At 41.0% G+C, this 22,868-nt stretch overlaps 1 protein-coding gene across 1 annotated transcript; it reads right to left on the reverse strand.

Annotated features, from left to right (window-relative positions):
• Positions 1 to 102: 102 nt before the first annotated feature.
• smchd1 (structural maintenance of chromosomes flexible hinge domain containing 1) lies at positions 103 to 22,355 on the reverse strand. Its single transcript, XM_071921476.2, has 46 exons — positions 22,282 to 22,355; positions 19,881 to 20,039; positions 19,551 to 19,633; positions 19,218 to 19,345; positions 18,911 to 19,025; positions 18,588 to 18,707; positions 18,303 to 18,469; positions 18,095 to 18,188; positions 17,752 to 17,965; positions 17,497 to 17,617; positions 16,912 to 17,095; positions 16,544 to 16,741; positions 16,336 to 16,449; positions 15,237 to 15,343; positions 14,827 to 14,909; positions 14,572 to 14,685; positions 13,350 to 13,424; positions 13,112 to 13,231; positions 12,874 to 13,018; positions 12,365 to 12,464; positions 10,984 to 11,056; positions 10,322 to 10,461; positions 9,300 to 9,428; positions 8,961 to 9,185; positions 8,221 to 8,369; positions 8,031 to 8,116; positions 7,806 to 7,924; positions 6,930 to 7,091; positions 6,680 to 6,808; positions 6,473 to 6,552; positions 6,227 to 6,384; positions 6,003 to 6,118; positions 5,826 to 5,887; positions 5,643 to 5,730; positions 5,282 to 5,413; positions 4,941 to 5,096; positions 4,495 to 4,621; positions 4,018 to 4,137; positions 3,799 to 3,884; positions 3,565 to 3,687; positions 3,270 to 3,451; positions 1,748 to 1,857; positions 1,016 to 1,086; positions 762 to 936; positions 510 to 668; positions 103 to 407 (listed from the first exon to the last, which is right to left on the reverse strand). The coding sequence occupies exons 2-46, from the start codon at positions 19,957 to 19,959 to the stop codon at positions 298 to 300; spliced, it is 5,628 nt and encodes a 1,875-aa protein (XP_071777577.2). The 5' UTR covers positions 19,960 to 20,039; positions 22,282 to 22,355; the 3' UTR covers positions 103 to 297.
• Positions 22,356 to 22,868: the final 513 nt, after the last annotated feature.

The following is a 22,868-nucleotide window of genomic DNA, read 5'->3' on the forward strand; positions in this document are numbered from 1 at the left end:
TTTTTATTTCTTTTTTTTCACGTTTTGGGGTTACCAATTAAATAAATTCATCAGTTAATAGAAATGAAGACGCAAGCAAAGTTGGAACACAGTAAAATGTATTTTCTTTGATATACAAAACAGCGTAACATTTCTCTCGACATTTCGTCTGCCATTATCTCACGTCAGAGAAAGTAGAAAAAACAATCAAAATCAGTGCCCTATAAATTGGGTAAATGTTTAAATATAACCGTTCACATATTTCACATGAAAAAATAAAACAACAGCGGGGGAACACTAAGAAATACTGAGGTAGGACTAATCCAAGTCTTTTTTGGCTCCCCGCCTTGGTCTCTTTGTAATGATGCTGGATGTCTCTCCAGCTCCCTCAACGCCCCGTTTCACTGCTCTTCTAGCAGGAGTGCTTGCTGCAAGGAGAATACAGACCAATTAGACATCAACAATAAGTACACAAGCAAATAGGTTGTCATTTATTCTTTTTCTTCAAGCTCACAAATCTACAAACGCACCGAGCTTCGTCTCAATCTCCTCCAACTGCTTCATCTTTTCCTCCATTTCTTGTTCTTTTCGCACCATATCAGGCGCCTTCAGGTGTTTTATGTGCGTGTCGCGCTCCTTTTTCGCAAGCTCCTTCTTCTGCAGAGCCGACCGGTACTGATGGAGCAGCTCTATTAAACAAAAGGTGAAATTAATGAACAATTTGACTTAATGGGATCACAACAAATGAAGCAAATTTGAAATATGAATATCAGAGATGTAACCTATTTCTTCCTTAAGGGTGTGGTATTGCAGAGGGAGGGGGGCCCCAAACACTTGGCCGTTCATTCTCTCAATGGGAGGGGCTTTGTTCTGCGCTCCACCAAACTTGCCCCTGGCACTTATCCTCTCGCCCTGCCTGGTCAGGATGGTGGGACACGGCACTTTGTTCTGCACCACCTGTAAGCAACAGGACATTTAGAGGAAGGAAGACAGCAGGCCGGCTAATCTCTGGTTCTACATTGCACAGCTCACTCACCGCCCTTCTGTAGTTGTTTGCAGAGTCCAGGTCATCAATCAGAATAGTCTCTCCCAGTATGTTTCTAAACACTGCGAGGGAAGCACAAAGAGAAAACTATCAAAGACCCCTTCTAACAAGTCAATAAATCCACAACTTCTCATACTATACTTGTACAGGACATAAGAGATTGAAGATCTTATTTGAGCTCACTGTTGATGCATTTTGTTCATTTAAAACAGATATATTTATGTTTCAGTGTCAACGAGCATAACAAAGGAAGAGAAAGAAATGTAAACATGTTACAGGAAACCATAAGTTCAAATCTAAAAATAGACAGAACCTACTTTCATACATTAAGTCTGAGGACGAAGAAAAGGAATAAAAGAAAAAGTTAATTCTAAAGTACACAAACATGAGTATTATATCAAAAGTCATTTTAAAAGTCCATTGCTGGAAGAGGTCCAATTTCCGCTGCAGTAGCAAAGCCCCCAAGGGAGGAACCCCAGAAGTGTATACCCCCCCCCCCATGAGGTAGGAACCCAGGTTTCAGTCTGGAACCATTTACCCAAAATCCAGGATGGGAGGGGAGGGGGCGGGGGGGGGGACGACCCTAACAACAGCAAACACAAGGAGACCTGGGAAGCCTCTGGAGCGGCACAGAAAGCCCGGCCTGGTACTACTCATCTGCAGTGAAACAGCGAGGCATAATTACACTGAGAAGGGGAAATCTCTCCATGCAAGGCAACTCACCCGTGTCACAGCTCTCCCTGTTCTGGGGGTACATCAGCAGATCTCTGACATACACCGGGTTCCCAGTGGGATGAAAGAGACTCCGGCCATTTCTTATGTGCGGCAAGGGTCTGCAAGCGAATCAAGCCTCATCAGAGAATGGATTGTACAGTGACATTCTGCAACTTTGCTCCAGAAGCAGCAGATTTATGTTACGCCACAATTTTGACGTTTTTGTGTTAAGTGATAATTAACGCAATCAACTGCCCCAGCGAGGGGCCTGGAGCGATGCAATTGCTCTCACCTCTATTTAAAAAATTGAAATAACTATCCATATGATGATGATTATCACTGACATTTTCACTGTAAACCAACATGAAAGAGAGGGACTTTGTTTACAAGCTGTTATGTCATAAAACCAGTACTAAAATGTACAGCGGATGTCAAAAGCCTACATGCGCTTTCAAATTTTCTACTTTTTATTGCCTTGGAAAGAAAGCCCATTAAATCAAACATTTTCACTTTCATTTGGACAGAGTAACCGACAAAATTAACGTAAAAAAAAACAAAAAAACAGGCTACTTATTTTATGGAAAATTTAAAACACCTTGGTTGTAAAAGTGTGCACACCTATTATAATTTGGGATTGTAATTGTGTTCCCAATTGAACTGACCACATTTCAAAGCATGCACAAAGCTAATTAGCCTTCACCTGAAATCAACTGAAGTGACTCTAATTAGATCAGTTAAAAGCAGGATTTCACCAAAGGTTTCTTTGTTGAACAGTGGCTGTCAGCAGAGACGAGCCTGGGCAACAAGGAGCCACCACAAGATCCTGAAAATATTATTGCTTGAAGGTTGGGATTAGGAGAGGGATATAAACAAAAAAAATTCAAAGATCTTAAATATACCCTGGAACACAGTGAAGACCATAATCAAGGAGTGCAGGAAATACCAGGGCCTCACTAGATCCGGCTGTTCCTCCAAACGGACGGCAAAGAGGCTTATCAGTGAAGCTACCAAGAGGCCAACATCAACCTTAAAATAACTGCAGGAGGACTGTTAGGGCTGCAACTAACGATTATTTTCATTATTGATTAATCTATAGATTATTTTTTTCAATTAATCATTTAGTTTGTAAAATGTAAAAAATAATGACAAATGCCCATCAGAAGTTAATGTTTCCCCCCCCTCAATGTTTCATTGTCATTTCAGGTCTCAAGGCAATAAAAACCATAAAGTTGAAAACGGTGTGTAGACTTTTGATATCCAATGTATCTTCTTCCTACTTCCGGCTATGTTGACGTTCTTTTGCCACTGCAAAATCTGGAAAAAAACAAATACTGTACATCCTTCCTCTGTTCGGTCTCTGTCATCCCGACGATGTGTGAAGATGTGAACAAGGCGTTATGCATCACACACACACACACGCAGAGATACAGCTTCAAACTGCAGCTTCCAAATTTAGCATCAGTGTTCCCACAACAGCTTGAGCTTCATGAAAACCACTTCATGGCTACACCGGCCTGGAGGTGTACTGTACCTGTTGCTTGGATTGCAGTACACACTGTCGAGGGGCATGACCTGCTGCCTGCCATGGGTATCGTCATAGATCCTCCGTGCCGCAGCTGTTGTCTTGGTGATGACACAGTCCATGTCACCCATGATATGCCAGGAGACAACCACAGCCGCAGCATCATCCTCCACCAGGGCCAGGTGGCCAACCTGCATTTAAAAGGCAAAAAGGTCAAACATACAAGCAAATTCCTCTCTAGAAACAACATAACTGGTTAAAGGAGGTAAACCAAGGGAAGAGTCTTTCGTTCCCATTACTTTACCTTTCCTAACACATCCTGCCCCCCCCTGAAGGGATCAAGGATGGAGCAGACTCTTCTGGGCGTATTTATAATCCTCTCGGCTTCAGTAGCCTTCTCTTTTAGGACTTTGTCAGTATTTGGTATCTACAATGAAATATAAATATGCAAATGTCATCTCCCAATATACAGTATATATATGAGGTAAATTTGTATACATGTACAGGTAAAATGTGGATATTATAATCAACAGCTTACAGATGCAAGTTGTGCCACATTCACATTTCTTCTCTTGAGCTCAGTTTTAAGGACGGCCTCTTTATTACTTGCATCCTGGTGTTGAACTGGGATAAAAGAATGACTTGCAATTAGAGAACATGTCTCTAGCAGCAAAACAAACATAAACAGTGAAAACACACACACACACACACACACACACACATCAGCTTATTTAAATGCAAAAAGCAAAAATCCTACCGGTCAACAAGTTGAGGAGTTCGGCATATCCGCTAAAGATCTCCTTGTAAACGGCAATAGCAGCAGAGAGCTCATCTTTCTTCTTGGACAGTTCAGACATCTTCTGTTGGTTCTCTGCATCTGAACAAGAGGAAGAAAACCAATATAACCAAGATCATTCCCAAACTTTAAACGGTGGTACTTGGAAAACTATCCAAGACAACAAGAACGAATGCAGGCTTGCTCCCGTTTTCACTGAGCTTCATTTTTGACTCAATCTCAGTCAAATACAATCGTACCAAGTGTGACTCCCCTCTCCAATTGTTCTGTTTTATGTGACAAAGGTCTGTCCATGATGAAAACATCTCATGACATATGTAAAATGTGAGTGAGTGTTATAGCTGTCATGTTTATATTCATGTATTCACTTTAGCCCAGCTGTTGAGCTGTGTGTTTGACTTGCTAATGTAGAGTTATTCCAAAAGTGTGGTACTGTACCATTGTAAAAACGGAAGAGCAGCTCGAAAGGAGCCAGGGGCGCGGGAGACCTCTGGACTTCAGGTTTGAAGTGCAGAATATACTCACTGCCATCCTGACCGGGGCTATTCTCAATGATAGCCAGCCTCTGCAGAGAACAAATACACAATTATTATATGGGTGATGTGCTTTTGCTTGATTTTATTGATTTTATTTTACTTTGTTTTCTTCTTTTGCTGTTCTTACAGTTCTCATTGCTTTTATTTACTGTTGTTTTATTACCACTGTATCGTCTTGTTTGATTTTATGCTGCTGTGTGAAGCACTGTGTAAATTGTTTTTAGAAGTGCTATATGAATTAATTATTAATTATTAGAAAGTTATTATGGGATCCTTAAAAGCCAAAACACAGAGTTTGTGGTACATTTATACCCAACAACACTCTTTCTATGAGGAGCGGTTACTCACAGTGATGTGGGCCTTTCCCTCCAACAAGTCGAACCGAAGAGTACTGGTCTTGCCTTCAAACAGAGGGAGACCTTTGCCGCTGCCCCCACTGGAGCTCTTTATAGAAACCACCACCTTCCCCTCCAGCTCCGCCCCCGCCGGGTTACAATATCTATCCTGGAATCAATCAAGGCAACTCAGTGAGATCAGCTCATATATAGCCCTATAACAACTTTAAAATGTAAATACTTAAGGAGAAAGGTAAGGTTGTTCCTGCTCCATTTTTTGAGTGGCATTGCAATACGTAAACATTAGCGATGAAAGATTTGACAAGCTCCTGGTCCCTGAGGATGTAAGCTCACCATTATCCTCAGAGTCATATTTTCCACCAAGGTACGGTTGGCAATGACATCACTGTTGGAAACAACTGGGGTTGGTGGCTTACAGTCGGGGGCCAGTTTGACAGGATCATTGGCCACCACGTTTATTATATGCTAGGAGAGAGGAAACAATGCTGGGGTTAGAAATTTCTCTCGGTGAGCCAAAAATATGACCCGTAGCCCTGCAACAACTCAAATGAACAGCAGTTTTCCTCTAAACCAGATATGAAGGAAAACAAACTGGAGATCATATACATATGCTTGTTATTTATTTGAAGTGTCGTGAGTCTGGAAATAACTTGTCAAGGTGATGTCTGATGCCGCTGATGTAGGTTCAACCAACCTGCTTACTCCATAGGACTTTTGTTTGGTCTACACTTAGAGCAAACTGGATGGTGTGCTTTCCAACATGGTCTGGGATGACTTTATCTCTGAAATGTAACACACAACAACAACATTAGGGTACCTTACATTTTCCTAAATATCCTGTATTAACAGTAACGGATAGGATCAAACACCATTTTACCTAAAGTGAAAACAGTCATCCTTTTCATTCTCCATGGGTTTACTGCACTTCAGTGGAGTGGCCTTGACAAGAGAAGTAGGTAATAACCAGCAATGAGTCAGCAACATAGGAGTGGAATTGCAATCAATTATTAGTTCTTAGACAAAAACTATATCAGCCACTCTCGCAGTCACTCACCCCTTCTGGAGGCTTGGTTCCTGACACCTCTGCCTTCCACAGCAACATGGACACAGCAGCAGGGTTAAAACTCCTGATCGGACTTCCCTCGTCTGACACCACAGTCACTGAGAACACTGAACAAACAGATGCAGCCATCCTTAGTTTGGTTGCATACAATGAAACAAAGCAGGTAATGCTAGAGGCCCACAAACAGAGAAGCCGGCAGAGATACAAATGCAAACCTGGGAAGATTCCTCCTGCAGGAAACTTAGCATTGGTGTCGTACTCCACTGCCAGGCTGACAGGTTTGTTGGGATCGGGGATGATGGTGAGGTTCACCGACGGACCTGGGATGGGTCTCTTGTTGAAGGACCCTTTGAACTCCAGCTGATACTCCCCCCTAGAGGAGCAACAGGGAGTCAACACTGCCCACTGATGGTTTAGGGACATTACGTCACTAGGAGCTACGATTAAAAGGCGACACTCACTTTGGTCCGCTCACACTTTCAACAGTGAAAGCAGCTTTCCCCTCTATGTCTACTGGTTGTGAAGTAACAGTCGACTTCACCTGGAATAACAAGAAGACCTCATTATAATTACTTCTGATGGGATCATACAGTACAACTTGGAGTTCCTGACTGTGATTGGCTTTTTAAAATAAGTGTAAATCTATCTGTATTCCTTGTCAAGCTAACCTTCAGTGCTGAGGATGAGGACTTCAGTGCCACCTGAAACCTCTGGTCTGGGGAGGGGTTCCCCCACTCGTCACAAAGCTGGATGAGGAAAGGTGTGGGGATGCCATGCTCATTCAACACCTGCAAAGGCTTGTATATAAAAAGCATGTGGATTAGTTAGTCTGGGCTGTTGAAAATGGAAAAAATGGAAAATGATTCAGAACAATCCAGCTAGCAGCTAGGAGCTAAGAGCATCAAGACTCTTTCTTACCTGCCCTGGCCCACTGACCAGTGTAAGCTGTGCAGGGACTCCAGCTGTCACTTTGATCCTGACATGTTCCACAAAGCCTCTGCAGGTGAAGGACAGCTCTTTGGAGCCGGGGGTCCCGGGCTGGAACTGTACTCCTGTCACCACGACCGAATGGCTGCTCTCCTGGTTTCAACACACAGAGAGTGAGGACATTTGCATTACCTATGGCTTGAGACTTAAAGGAATAGTTGATCCCAAAATGAAAATTCAGTCATTACCTACTCACCACCATGTCAGTCAAAACTCCATTGAGGTTCGTAGGACCACCAAACCGCACCGCAACACCGCAAGTTAGGTCCTGTAATTCCATCTCAGCCTTCTCCCAAACTATTACAAGTTATTGGGGCTATCTTTTTACAGCTCCAAAAAATAGCATAAAATATCTATCAAGTTTATCTAAACATACTATAATTGCTACTATAGGGTATGTGCACAACTGTTGGCATGTCCTAGAACAAAGCATTGTCATTGAGGAAAATATAGGAGATAATGAGGTAAAGATAGGACTTTTGGACCCACAGTGCAGTCGACTGGCTACAAAACACTTGGATTATGCTGCATGAGCTGTGTGGAGAAATTGGATGGACATTTTATGCTTTTTTTTGGAGCTGTAAAAAGATGTCCATGTTAACTTCAATAGTTAAAAAAAAGAGATGGAACTACAGGTTCTAACTCGCTGTGCGTTTGGTGATCCTACAAACTTCAACAGAGTTTTGACTGACATGGGAGTAAGTAGATAATGACTGAATTTTCATTTTGGGGTGAACTATTCCTTTAATGAACAACTCTGAATTTTGAGTTAAGTTCCAATAGAGGTTCATGAATCTTTATTATTACCTGCCATGTAAAAGCTACGGTTGATTTGTCCAGACCCTCGGCTTCCACAGTGGTGTGGTCCACACAGGCGGAGGTTAGCGTCTTGGTTACATTTCCATACTGGTCCATAAGCTCCAAGTCTATAAGAGGAACAAGCAGTTTCTCAGCTGGTGTGCAACTATATCCTTAAAGACAAAAGAAGATGAGATTATTCTGTGATTTTCTGGTAATCAGGTTCATACTCACTGATCTTTCCAGGTAGGGTTTGCCCCATCCTCACTGTGCTTTGACTCAGTGTAACCTTCAGCTGTTTTGGTTCATCTGGACGAGGCCTAAATACAAAACAAGCAGAGATATTAACTGAATAAACAGATGCAGTTTGGATATTAGGCTTACAAATATTGAATGACAATTGTGTGTTGAGTATGGGGCTTACACTATAGTAAAGGAGGTGTTTACAGACACATTTTGGTCTTGGTAGGACACCTGGTAGAAGTGCTCATCTTGCACCAGCGTCGGCACCTGAACATCGGGCAGCTTCCCCTGGGCCAGATCCTCCAGACTTACATCTGCTGTCCAGTTAACCTGACGCACAGCCAGAACAAACAGTGGAAGGTCAGCAACAAACATGACGGTGATCCAGTCGTGTCCAATTTGCGAGTATAGAGTGACACTTGGTTTAGAGACTGTAGGGCCGGGGCGATATGGACAAAATTAATATCATGATATATACAAATTATTTCAATATCAGTATTCAACAATATCTGCTAACAAATGCAAAATGTAAAATTGTCATTGATGTTCATTCATGATGTTCATTGATGTTCATCGCACAGAAATGCATGGCTATATAAAATATGATGACACTAATTTTCAAATGTTTGCTAATTTCAGATCTCATTTTGTGAGAGATTTTAATTAGTGTTTGCTTATTATCATTCATTTAAACAACAGAATTGTTTATCACGATAACTCAATACCATTATTTCTTCACAATATTATTCTACTGAAAGACGCTAAACGATAAAATTGAATTACTGCCCAGCCCAATGTTCAAGTTCCTTTTATTGTCACAGTCAGGCCAGTGGAATTCATGTTGGTACAGATGAAAAATTGCCCTGTCATTTACAACACAAAATAAACTTATGTGAACATAAACACAACAGACAGACATACCTTGATCATGGAGGCTATTTCGGCAGTGAGAGGTACCTCCCTGCCTCCCTCATCATACAGCTTATAGTACAGGTTCTCCAGCAAGTCTCCGGCCTCCCACTCTATCTTGTCCTTGTCCTTCAGCACCAGGTTATCATCGTCCTGAGTGTAAACCTCTATCCGGGATACTCGCTTGCTGGGCACCACCTTCAGCTCCCTCAGGACCACTGCGATGTTCTTCTGACTCTGGCAGGAAAACAACCAAGAGGAGGTGAAAGGGATGGAGGGGTCATGACCAAAGTTTTAACCACACTTTAAGCAGAAACTTTGAAAATAATAAATGGTCATTATTTAACTTACGGGCATGTCAAATTTAACTTTGAGTGTATGTTGGTCTCCATTCATGTTTTTCAGGTTTATCGGCTTTGTCACTAGGACTCCAGCTCCTGTGCTGCTGCAGTCAGCGGCCACCAGTGGAAGCTCCTGCACCTGGAAATCCACAGAGGAAAACATGAACGTAAATCAACTTGACACAGAATAAATAATTTAATCATATTCATTCAAATGAGGAACAATGACTTTCTTTATCTAGAGAAAGAGGAGGAGTCGGAAGAGTAGCCACAGAAAGACGAGACAAGATCTTTCACATAGAGGAAAGAGAGGGATGGAGCATAAAGTGGCTTAAACTGCAAAAGCTGATACAAGTCTGGGGGCTTCTACATAAAAATCGCATCAGTTCCTAAAAATTTTTAGTTGATTAAACAAAAACAAATGTTAGCAAAAACAAGGCAGAACCAAGTGTCTAAAATTAATAAATGATCTGGTTTAAGCTGTTAGAGAGTTAAACCCCAATAAGCCAAACAACTCTGACCATATGTGAGGTTTCTCTCTTGTGAAAGGCCCTCTTGTTTTCCCATTCTTCCATGAGAAGATGCCTATCATTCAGATTTTTAATGGCTCCCACTGGTGAATTTTCCTTGCGCTGGTAAACATACAGGGTAAACTGTGGCTATGCAAGACCACTAAAACTCTCGTGACAAACACAGCCTCTTGCTCAACCAGATGGCTGAAATAGTGCTATTAAACAGGGACACTGCATTTCCCTGAGTGAAGCATGTCTGCTTGGTCTGAGTCCACGTTTTTTCCTTCGGAAGTTGCTGTGAAAGTTGGACATAGACGTACACAGATATCCCTCGAGTAGCCAGCCCAAGTATGACAACATAGCAGGGTATTAAATTATGGTCTTGCAAAATCATGATGCTAGTTAATCAAAAATGTTCCCTTTCCTCCTGTTGGAAATGAGTAATGATGTGCGACTATGATTTTTCACACAGGGACATGAGAAAACACTGCATGATTTCTAAGCAGCTATCCGTCCATACCTGGCAGCGAACAATCAGTTTGGGGTGAGCTGTGATGTTTCCAGCTTCATCATGAACTTCAACATTGAAGCTGACAGGGTTTCCATTCTCTACTGTGATTGAGTCGTCTTCTGGTGTCACATGGAGCGAATGTGGATTACCTGAAAAACATTAACACAGAGCTCAGAAACTGTTGTTTTATACACTGTCTGTTGTATTGTGCTTTCAGGACACGTATTTACACATATAGAAGAGCTGCTAAAAAAAACAGGGTTCAAGGATGGTGATGTGGCCTGTAATCCTATTTTATGTTACTTTTTCATCACATCATCACTTCAACCACAGATGGATGACATCTGGTACTTAATCACCAGGGCTGGCACTTCTCGGCCCTTACTTTGTCCTCCTACCCACACAAAAGGATGTTTATTTTCAATACCGACCCCCCAGGTTACTATCAGTGGGGAATAGTCAGTGTTTATTTGAACTAAAATGGCACCAATAACCCAAAGCCAATGGACCATTAACTGTTAAACAAGTAAAACTTGAGGAATCTGTAATGGTTGTCTGTAAATTCTCATTTCCATATTCTAACCGCTCACTCACAAAGACTACTGTTATGATGTTATGAACATTTGATAGATGATTTATTGTTCCAAATGAATGAATGAATGCAGTCTTACCAGGGAGAAAACTGATCTTGACAGTCTGTGAGTCTAGTTTGAGGCCAGGCAAGACAACTTTCAGGTCATGTGTCTGCAAAAGAAAATATAACAAAGGATGGAAAATATAACATGGGATGACCAGTATTTGTCACTTGGGCTTGAAAGAGATATTTTTCATATTGCATGTTGAGTGTTTCTCTACTGGTCCAGGACCAAAAAGTGGGCCACAACATGTTCTGACAGGCTCACAGGCAAAGAAGAAGGGGGCTTTTATATTACCTAACATATTCAGGGATGTAATTTTAGGCTCTTTTTTTCAGAATTTCTGTATTTGGACACTTAAAAGTGATATTCATTTGAATTCACTGGAATTTAGTGTAATCTAGTTCCCTATGCAAAACCAGTTGAAAATCCCTGTTGAATTAACAAACATATGGTTTGGAGTCTGCAGGGACATCATGACTCAGCTTTGATCTCTTAGGTTTGTATGTTATGATTTTCCCTTTAATTGTCCTCATTTGAGGTCAGGAAAAGGATCTCCAGGTCTTCGTAAATTTATGACTGTAAAACCTTTGTATTGCCAGTGGGAAGGAAGTTTCAGATCAGTTTCACAACAAAAATAAACATGCAAAGTAGGAACTATAAACAGCTGTGGCAAAGGTATAACTTTGTCTGCCAAGTTAAAAAAAATGCTTTGTCTTCTAAGTGTATTTTAATTCTACTCAATATTCTGTTCTCTGCACCTAAACAAGTCCTAATGAGTGGCCAAATATGTGCACTGCTAATCATTTGTTTTAAATAAAATATCAGATATTAGATATCTAAAATATCTGTTTAACTGTTTGTGTGCACACTCCCCACTTTGCAGAAGCAAATAGAGATCCTGAGGCCAGGATTTTCCCAGTATTACCTATAAGGCTAACATAAAGTAATATAAAATGTAACTTAATATGCTCCAGTCTGACTAAATCACTAGTTTTAGGGTTAGGCTTAAGCAGATGTAATTTTCTTCCTCCTCTCACAATTACATGTCCTCTTCAAACGCCCTCATATTCTGCCAGTGTTGCTGTTTTTCTTCTTCTGTCACTCAAGGAAGAAAACAAACTCAAAAATACATCAGCAAATCCACTGCTCAGCAAACTGTTCTTAAACTTGATTCATTTGATTTAAGGTGTCTAGGAACACTGGATGGAAGTACATAGTTGCTACAGTTAAAAATTTTTAGGGTAAAAAGATCATTAGTAAAATCATCTTCAAGGACTTCAAGGCCCCTGAAAACATAATGGAACCTTAATCTACTATACCTCTGATTTAGATATTTTCCACCAACCTTTCGCAACACAAGGAATACACAGGTAAACCTATGTCTTCTGAGACGGAGATCATATTTTTCTCTAACCTTACAGTGGTAATTCTGCACTTTGCCGCTTGCTTTGACACTTCTGATAGTGAAAGTGGTCCCACTGGCCTCCATTCCCTCGTAACTCACATCCAGGCCACTGAAACAAAATAAACAACATCTAAATTTGCTGGGGGCCACAGTTCACATCTGGCAAATTAATACCATAATAAAATTTATGGTAAAACTTTTTGACATGGTAGCTGCTGAAAGATAGATGTACTTTGACACTCTGCTGCCTTAACACTACAACTCAAAATACATAATTTTGTTGTGTTGGACAAAACCAAATCTCCAAAAAGCATTTCAAGAAATTTTAATTTTCTCATTGGTGCTCATCTCAATGAGCTTGAACTTTCAATTCAAGAAAATACACCAAAATTGGAGTTACATGTTTTCACCCAACAGCAGATTTGTAAACACTGTTGGCAAATAAAATTCAGAAATACACTGCATCACAAAAACACCTTTTCAGCTCAACCAAAAGCAACCACAAGAGTGCAACCCACCTGCATTCGAGTACAGGTTTGAGATCAGGAGGGGGCTGAGCTGGGTGTCCGTACCCATCCAGGAGTTCCAATGGGATGTCGAATGGCACCCCAACGTGAAGAGGGGAGCTCACTGCACCCACTACAAAGCTCTCAGCACTACCCTCTGGGAGAAAATGGGGGTAGAAATGTCTGATTAGGGCGTTCAGCATGGATAATAAAGAAGAGACTGAGAGACTCCATGCTGTGCTTTTGTTACCTGTGATGGTGAACTGGAGTTTGTAACTTGGAAGCTGTTTTCCACCAAAGACGCTGGCATTGCTTTCATTAAGCACAGTGTTCAGATAGACTGTATACTTCCCCAGCTTGTTCAGATTCTCTGCCGTAGATGACACGTTTTGGATAATAATGTATGATGTGTTGGAAGTCAACAGAAAAACGGGACATTCAAACAATTAATCGAAATGAAAACAGATGACAAATAAGGAGAAATGTACCCATGGGTTTGAACCAGAACGCCCACTTTGCTGAATGTTGGGCGATGTGAGAGATTATCTCTTGATCGTTAGGACCTGCACAGGAAGGGAAGACAGAATGTAAAGAAGCTTCCAACCAAACACACTGCATTACATATACAGAGGAACTGACAAAGAATAAGAAAGGATGTCCAGGCCAATGCAAGACTGAAGAATGAACAACGATAAATAAGATCGCTCTCAAGTATTAAGAAAGTTTTCTGACACAGCAGTGGGGTTCGTTTTAAATAATCTGTGCCCAATTTAATAATAAAAGTACTTGCATTGTCAAGGGGACTGTATGTCTTGGATTTCTGTGTCACTAATAGTAAAATGTTAATGTTCTCAAACTGCAATTTCAATGTCTTAACACAATATTGAATGTGCCATTACATGATGATCTGAGCAGTTTATCATGTTCTGCTTAGCACCACTATATTCCTTGGCCTTGGTCTGTTTAGCAGGCATAGTAGAAAAGGCCTTTGCAGGAAATGGAGAAAAGAAAAATGTCCACCACCTCCGATAGGTACAATTTTTGCAATGGTTCCAATTCTGAAAAGTTCAGGGCATTAAACTGTACCTAGTTGCCAATTTTTGTGCTGCAAATATGAGCAATTCATGTACATTTTGCCTGGACTACTTCCCTAATTCCTATTTGACAATTTAACCCACCAGTGATCTTTCCCTCTACTTTTATTGCTTCCTGCTTTATCCAATGTGTCTATGGCCCCCCATCTATATTCTCAACTTCCCTAGCTGGCAGGGAAAATATAGTCAACCATATATTAGTCCCTATCTTTCAAACTTTCTATCAGTGCAGTTCTTCACCACCAGCTCACAACCTCTTAAACTTCCGCTTCCTCAATATCCTAGTAGTGGGTTTCCTTTTTACACAATCAGACATGCACACATGTTCATTCAGCCCTATTCTAGATAATTACGCTTCCTACTCTCTATCAGACCGCTAACCATATTCTCATCCTTTACAGGAGCCTTCAGAAAACATGAAAACCCAGTCCAGGCATAATGAAGGAATATATGATGATACATGCACTTGAAAGCATTTTCACTGCCAATTAGTTGGCTAATTACAGCTGATTACTTTATCTGAAAAACTCACCAAGACAAACAATCTCCATTCAACATTCAGCAACCTTAGGGGGTTTAGATGAGTGCGTCTCTATTGTAACACAGAGGATCTTACCATGCCAGACTACTTTGAGCTCAATCAGAAGTTTTTTCACTGTTCCTTGGCTCACTGACGGCATCCTGGATAATGACTCTCCTTTTTTGTTCATAATTTCTACATGGAGTGGCCCTGAAATGATATTAAGGGGAAAACACAAACTGGATGACATTAGGGCATCATGAAAAGTAAAAAAATTTGGCATATCGCACTATGATAAACACTGATGATGAACTGGAATGTCAGGTGGTGTGCAACAACTTATCAGTGTACCCAGTGGAGTCCCTGCTGGCTGCACAGCGTTTTGTGACCAGGCGTTGTCCTCTGGCCAGTTCACTTTCAGCTTCTCTGGGAGCCTGCAACAACAAAATAGACTTTACTTATCAGACTTTAACTAGACCCTACTCTAGTTCAGTGCCTCTCAAGACATGGAGACAATGACAAAGGGAAATAAAACACAGTGAGATTGTACATGAACTCCAGTTTATAACACATTCATAGCTACTGAACCACATCTAATGACTGATACTAATAAATTCAGATAGTATTCTTGAATGTGCTATGTAGAGGTGTGTATGAAGGTCTTGTTTGGGTGTTATGAATGCATTATACACCAGATTAGGTGCTACATTACATACATTAGTGCATGGGGACAGAGCTTCCCCTTTAAACAGCTCACTCACTTGGCTAGTTCGTTGTTGATGCTTTTCTTGATGGCAGCGGCGGTGCTGGTCCTGTCTATCTTGGATATGGGTATGATCTTGAGCTCGTCGTAAAGCGCTTTTGGTTCCTACGAAACAAAACGCTTGTCAGTCTGATGCAAAATACATGTACACTTTGAAAGACAGAGAGACAAAGGTGAGACATGTTCTTATAGTCTGAAAACAATGTTTAAGCTGCACTAGGCAAGACCCATCTGGCTCCCTCATATCTGACTGAGCTAATTCACTGGCACAACCCCACCCGCAGCCTCCGGTCTGCCGACGGCAACCTCCTGTCCCCCCAATCAGGACCAAGTACCAGACCTGGGGAGACAGGGCTTTCTCGATTGCCGCTCCCTCCCTCTGGAACTCTCTCCCAAAGGTCATCAGAGACTCTTCCTCACTCTCCACATTAAAAAAAAAACCCTGCTGCTTTTAATCTCTAATTTTCTTTCGGCCCCCAGGTCTTTTAATTTTAACTTTCTAGTCTTTCTCCCTATCTGAAATGTTCTATTATCTGTCTTATTCATTGATATTGTCTGTTATGTGTTTCGTATCTCCTTTACTATATAAAGCGTCTTTGAGTATTTAGAAAAGCGCTATACAAATAAAATGTATTATCATTATCATTATCTTATCAGCCTAAATTACAAATTCGGGCTGCAAAAGAGAAGAGCATCCCTTCCCCACTAATTGAGACCCCAAATATTTGTCCTATTTGACTAAATTATTTTCATGTGTTGGGTATGGTCACTGGCAGGAAATGGCAAAGGAAGTGATAAATCGAAACTTAAGTGTGAAAAACAAACAAGCGCTTCCTCTAGAGAAAGCTAGACTTGCCAATGATGGTTGGTGGTTGGTGATGGTTTTTTTTCCCATCATCTCCACCCCTACCAGCCACTAAGAAGAAGAAACTTAGGTCTGAGGAGGCTGTACTGATGTCATGCTACATGATTTCTGGGTAATGAAGTCCTTCAAACTTTCAAAAATTCTAACAGTTATTCCTGCTTCCACTTAGGGCTGCCATAGTGTGAAGTTTCCAAGTGCAGCTTTAAGTGCTAGAAATACTTTGATCACTCACCATAGCCACTTGGACATGTCCCCCTGTGGCGTAGACATCTCCATCATGATCTCCATACAGCAAGAACTGCACCACAGAGCCAAAGAAGATGGGCTGGGTTTTCTGAGACTTCACCTATAGGGGGAAGGACAAAGAGTATTAAGAAAATCCCCACAAGTGCATCTACTGACCAGAGTACACGCTCATTAAATGAAAAGCAGATGCTCACATATTGGCCCGTTTTATATTTCTTGCCATCCCATTCAATGGAGGAGAAGGTCGCCCAGGGGTGCTGCATCTTCTTAGTGGGCACATCTGTTCGTGTTATGATGTCCTTGAAGCCCAGGAACTGCACTTGCTTGTCCCACTTCTCATGGCAACTCTTCAGCCACTGGGTAAACTCCTTCTGAATTTTGACTCTTTGTTCCTGTGGATATTGGCAATAATCAGTATCAACAGCAAAACAAAGAGACAATCAGCAATGAAACCTCTAACATACGTCAACCTAAGATTGATTAAGACATATTATTTGCATCTATGGGTGCTGTTAAGGAAAACCTGAGTCAGGGATTGTAATATGTATTTGTGTTTGACCACCTGTCCATTAACGATGCGTGTGAAGATAGTGTCCGTGTTCCTCAGCTGCAGCTCCAGGTCCATGAAGGTGAGCTTGTTGGTGCTGACCTGGAATCTGTCGTCAGTGAAAAGCACACCTGAGAACCGGCTGTAACACTCGGCAGGCAGCGGTGCTGCTTTCTTGGGCCGAGCGCACCAGTCAAACCTGCAACACATGGACAGCAGGAACTTCAATCCCAGAAAACCAATGAATTATACAAACTGTCCATTTTGGGAAAAAAACATGATCTCAGTGTTAGAAGTTTGACAACCAAGGACTTAGGAATCACAAAACTCCAAACCCAATCTCTGGTGACGCCTGACATCTAATGGTGAAAAGTAGGGTACTGAACTGGTCATCTGCTATTGGCTGGACTTTGGTGCCAGGTGATGTCACCACGTGTTGTACACTATAGAAGGTGACATCACCTGGCACCAAAGACCAGCCAATAGTGGATGGCCAAATTTGGGTTTTAGGTACTCTTTAAGTTACCTTCAATCCTTTAAAAGTAGTAAAAAAAAAACAGTGGAAAAAAATTTATTATACAATATGGTAAAAGTCTTTACTCGGATACTGTAGTGTAAGGTATCAGCCGTCCATTCCAGAAACATTCAAATATGGGCCTCTTCCCCCTCGCCTGATGCACGACCCCGGAGTCATTATCATCATCATCTTCATCAACAGGGGCTGATAAAAGAAGAGCCAAAAGAAGATCCATAATTCCATCCATTAATGTACCATACTAGAATCTGATAGTGGTAAGCCAAAGATGTTTGACATCATGCACATACAGTGTCATCAATATTTCAAAGCTGCATTACCCAGTGCAGCATCAGGCTCTCCGGGATAGGTTTCCCTGTCGTACAGGAAGGGATGGTACCTCAGGACTCCTTCCACTGCGCAGTCTGGCTCGATATAGGCCTTGAACTCAAACGTGTCCGCAGTCGCATTTATGTACAGAGTCTGCATGTCATTGTCAACCTGCCTGAGAGTCATCACACGAGGGGATCTGGGAGCCTTCTCCCGCAAAGAAATCTGATTAAAAAAGATTATAACCAGCAGTCAAGTGGCAGCATACCTTGAGACACGCCGCATAAAACCATATGCAAGATGTGAAGAAGTAGAAGTCACTGTGATCGACGATGAAACTATTTAAGATGATACCTGAATGTCAATGTTGGGGAGCTGATCTGAGTTTTTATAGCAGGGTCTCATGTCGTTCCCACTGACTCCATGAACGTAGTAGTGATATAAGTGGCTGAAATATGGAGAATCAAATAAATGAACTAAAATTGAATGATATGAAGTATATAAATCAAAGTGGACAACTTGGGACGAGTCAGACTTGTGAGTGTGAGGTGAATGAACTCACGCAAGTTCTCTGGTCCACACGAGGTAGTCCTGTTTTAGAAAGGTGACGTGTTCAGGCTGTAATCCTGTAATGACCACAGCGGTGAAGCTTTCCTTCCCAGACTCCTCAGCAATGAGTTCATGGAGGAACGTCTCATCCTCTTGCTTCACGTGAGAAAAGTCACCGGGCTGCAGCAGGAGGAGGATGAAACATGATCACACAGAGGACAGACAGCAGAGATGTTAACACAGAGAACTCCAAATCTTAACGAACTGCGAAAAACGTTACCTGTTAAAAAGCTCTTACCTTCCTGTTTCTGATAATGCCGCTGTACATGTACTCTTTGTCCCTCTCTTTTCTCTCAAACTCGTCTTTTGAGAGAATCAGCTCATGAACATCGGGGGAGCCCACTGGTTTGGTGATCATCTACAAAAACAGAAAACAGTCTGTCTGTTTTTATGCGTGCTAAATGTACAGTATCTGTAACCTTTGATTAGATGCATTAGACACGATTAGCTCTAAAGACAGTCATTCATGGCAAAGCAGAGAAAAACCACAATAAAAATAAGATTCATGTGCACATTACTTATGAAATTCCATCCAACCAACATCAGATATCTAGCATTTACCCTGGTTGACTCTCCAATGTAGAAAACAGCTTGTTTTCCTCCAACTCCAAAGTAGGATATATCACTGTTGAGACTGCGAGGGACAGGATCGGGCCGGACATACCCCTCATTAATGCTGTAGTGAGGGCAACAAAAGAACTTCATTACATACCAACCAACTTACTACTTCAATTTTTTGCCATTTTCAACAAAAATGTAAAAGGTATCATGATAGCACTGCATAAAATATGACCAATCAAGAGCTGAGGGTGCCGAATAACTTTAAGGTAAGTAATGTGGGAGTTCTATTAAATCATGGGAAACAAACCTTGTATCCTTTTCCCTGGCGAACTTAGAGAGCCTGTACACTGCCCAGTTATTGAGCTGCTTAGAGGTCATACCGCACCCATTATCCAAGACAATCACCGCAGGTTTCCCGAGGGTCTCGTCAAACAGCTGGACAACAACAGGAGAGACAGGCGGCTGTCAGTAAGTCACCATTACAGATTCAGATAGACAACAAAATCATGCAGTTGACCATTAAAACTCTCAATGTAATTAGCGCTGTAGAAGTATACTTTAAAACCTGTGAAGAACATCAATAATAAACCAATATGTAAAAAGTGATTTGATAAAAATTAGATAAAATTCCATGACTAACCAGTTGAATCTCTATTGTCCTCACTCCTGTGTTGTGTGCTGTGGCTGAAAGCGCATTGTCAATCAATTCAGCAAGTGCGTAGGCTGGAGAAAATGAAAATCACATAATTAGCCAGTTATATCACAGTATGTACAACGAGCACCCTGCTGTGTCCGTCTAGCTGCCCGAGCTAAAGCTTGCTGTAGTTTTTGAAGTTTTGAAGTACGTTTTCACAACATTTAATGAGTAGTGATGTTCAAAATTCGAAATTCAATATATCACAAGTTTACTATCTTGACGGTACACTTTCTGACTGGGTATTGACTTGGTTTGGATTGTTTAAGCACTCACGTAAAGAGTTCTGTCCCTCACTGGCATAGTACTCATACATGCCACTCCGGACCAGAGTATCATAATGAGGGAGAAACATGATGTGCTCCTCTGTTGGCACCGGCAGGGCTTGGTCCTCTTTCTGCAACAAGTGGAGGGTGTTGCCATCTTGAAGGTCATCTGCAATGAAGTGCGGAAAACAACAACTTCAACAACACTTTTTCACCAATGATTTTTGTGGAGGAAATTACACTATTATACTATTCTATATGTCTTTAATGTCTGTACTGTACACTCTTTGTATTATTATGAGAGCTCATCTCTGTGTGGAAATTTACAAACTGCTGTTCAGCACATCTCTCATGCCTTTGACCTGACCTGAGACAGATAAGACAGTGGCCAGTTGAATGCTGTCTCTGTCTTCAATAATTTTCCATTCTCCACCAGTTTGAGATAAACAAAGGTTCTGACCAGAGAAGGCCTTGAGTGTCCGGTCGGAACTGGATTTTGTCTGGCACAGATGCACCCTAATCGTAGAAAGTTGTAAATTTTGTACTGTAACACTGTACAAGTAAAATTAGGTCTGCATTTCAAACATATGGTGCCTCTCTAGAACAAATAAACACCAGACAGACACACCTAGATACATTTTGTCATATTTTAAATCCAATACCAGTTTAAAATTTTTGTCAATGTCTCAAAAGATTAATCAAAAATGCCATCTCATTTTCTATCAGAGAGAGAGCATGAGAAAAAGAGAGAATGAAAGAGAGAGAGAGACAGACAAAGAGAATGAATGAGAAAGACAGAGAGAGAGACAGAGAGAAATAGTGCATTGGGGTAGGAATGCCAGTGTTAACTACTGATTCCCCAGCTCACAGTACACTTTCTCTCACCACAGACAAATCTTGCTGCAATCTGGCTGTCCGGGAACTTGAACGAGTAGTGCGAATTCATCATTTATAATGCCCATAGTATCTCAGCTTTGATGTACGGCAGCGTATTGATGCCACAGTGGGGGGAAAAAATCGGCTCAGTATCTCGTTATAACGAGAAACCTTGTTATAATAACATCTTTTCTCGTTATTACGACATACCAACTTATCTCATTATAAAGAGAAAAGTTTCTCGTTGTAACGAGATACCAAGAAACTTTCAAATGTTATAATGAGAAAAAGATCTATAGCCCAATGAGAAAACAGCCTATGGACATCGGAGAAATTGAGAATGGCTCGTTTACATGATTTAACTCAACTCAGCAACAATCAGACAGGGGGGCTTCATGTTACATGGATCCATACCATAAACACATATGAGCACACACACACACAGTAATCTCTTACAGTCACACAAGAAATCAGTATGGTGTTAAGTCTACAACATATAATGGGATGCTACAAGCTCCACACTGCATCAACAATAAACTGCACAAACATTTCACAATGCTCGGCGCTGCAGCCAGCTGGCTGTCAGTCAGCCAGTCAACTCAGCTCATCCTGACTCAGACACAATCAATATCTCGTTATAACGAGAAAAGTTGATATCTCGTTGTAAGGAGAAAAGTTTCTCCTTAAAACAAAATATCAGTGTCTTTTGCCAGCCATACTTGGCACTTTTCCTTAAATAGCCTTCTGTTGTTGAAGCTGCACTTGCCTGGCATACTGTCGGCAAAGTAAGTTCGTTAACGGCTACGTTAGCAGAAAGCAACTGTAGAGGGCGAGCATGTAAACAGAAATGCCGCGATGGTAAAGTGCCAATTTACGTGACTATTTTCATGCTTGGATTAATCAGTAATTATATTTGATGCAACTTTAGCTATATTTCCATGACTTTTCCAAAACTTTATAAAAAAATATTATTTTCCATAACTTTTCCAGGGCCTGGAAATTGCATTTTAAATTTCAATGACTTTTCCAGGTTTTTGACCGTATGAACCCTGCAACTTATTTATCTGTTTGCCTTGAGTGTATCACATGTAGATCAGCTACCTGCACTAACCACACACATTCATGTGATAAAGGGACACCATAAATCAGAGCCATGATAGGATCTGACAATCAATTAGCAGAATTCAAGGTAGAGATGGTAATTGTAACTAATTTCCCTGCCATTAATCTAAAGTTACGTAGCCTACTCATCTACCTGTAAAAGTCAGTACAACCCAAGACTTAATTTTTCCTCCAGTAAGTTTAATAAAGGATGTGAGTGGAGCATATTTATTTATGATGAGTCGTGGAAATTTAGTGTTTTGCTCTGGCAACTCTGTATGCAATTTACATTTATAGGAATCATATTTTTGCTATCTAAAGTTACCTTTACGAACTGACAAGTAACTGATAATCTGTTTAATCTTTCTCATCCATAATTCAAGGTAGTAGCAATTGCCACTTTATTTTGTACAAACAAGGACTGATTCACTCACCAAAGCTGTCATGATCCAATAATGTTCTATCAGTTGTGGTCAAGACAAAAGTTTCATTTGGAGAGATAACAAATTCCTGTAAAAAATAAATGTCCAAAGTGAGTGACACGTGTTACTTTTTGTGACAGATATCTATTAGCTAGTTGTGTGATAAACTTGTGCAACACTACACTAATGAAAACAATTACCTTCCTTGTACTTTGTTCTGCTACTGTACTGTACATTGCTGCTGTGACACCCAAATTTCCCCCAGGGAAATAAAGTGCATATAAAAAAGTGCGCAATGAAGTGCATCTTATAAATATAAATAATATATATATAAATATATAGCTGGCAGTGCCTTTAACCGGATAACCAGGGTGCATACAGATGGCTTCCAGGTCTACCATGCAAAGCATGCAAAACATTTGCAGTCTTTGCAGACAAAAGGGGAAGTGGTGCACATGATGAGTCAGATGGGCAGGTGGACTAAATGATGTCAGTCCATAAACTGCACAGACAACTCAGGCTACTAATGATGCTTTTTTGATGATGATGCAGTGTGAACAAGCCATGCAGACAGGTTTGCCTGGATCGTCTAGAGCAGT

This window comes from Centroberyx gerrardi, chromosome 22 (genome assembly GCF_048128805.1).
Source record: "Centroberyx gerrardi isolate f3 chromosome 22, fCenGer3.hap1.cur.20231027, whole genome shotgun sequence".
Lineage (NCBI taxonomy): Eukaryota > Metazoa > Chordata > Actinopteri > Beryciformes > Berycidae > Centroberyx > Centroberyx gerrardi.

Coding starts and splice junctions, on each gene's coding strand:
- smchd1 (XM_071921476.2), bottom strand. CDS start 19,959: ATGTTTCTCCCTCATTATGATACTCTGGTCCGGAGTGGCATGTATGAG. Junction 17,966..18,094: donor TCCCCAACATTGACATTCAG/GTATCATCTTAA, acceptor TTTTTTAATCAG/ATTTCTTTGCGGGAGAAGGC. Junction 8,370..8,960: donor AAATAGCCTCCATGATCAAG/GTATGTCTGTCT, acceptor GCTGTGCGTCAG/GTTAACTGGACAGCAGATGT.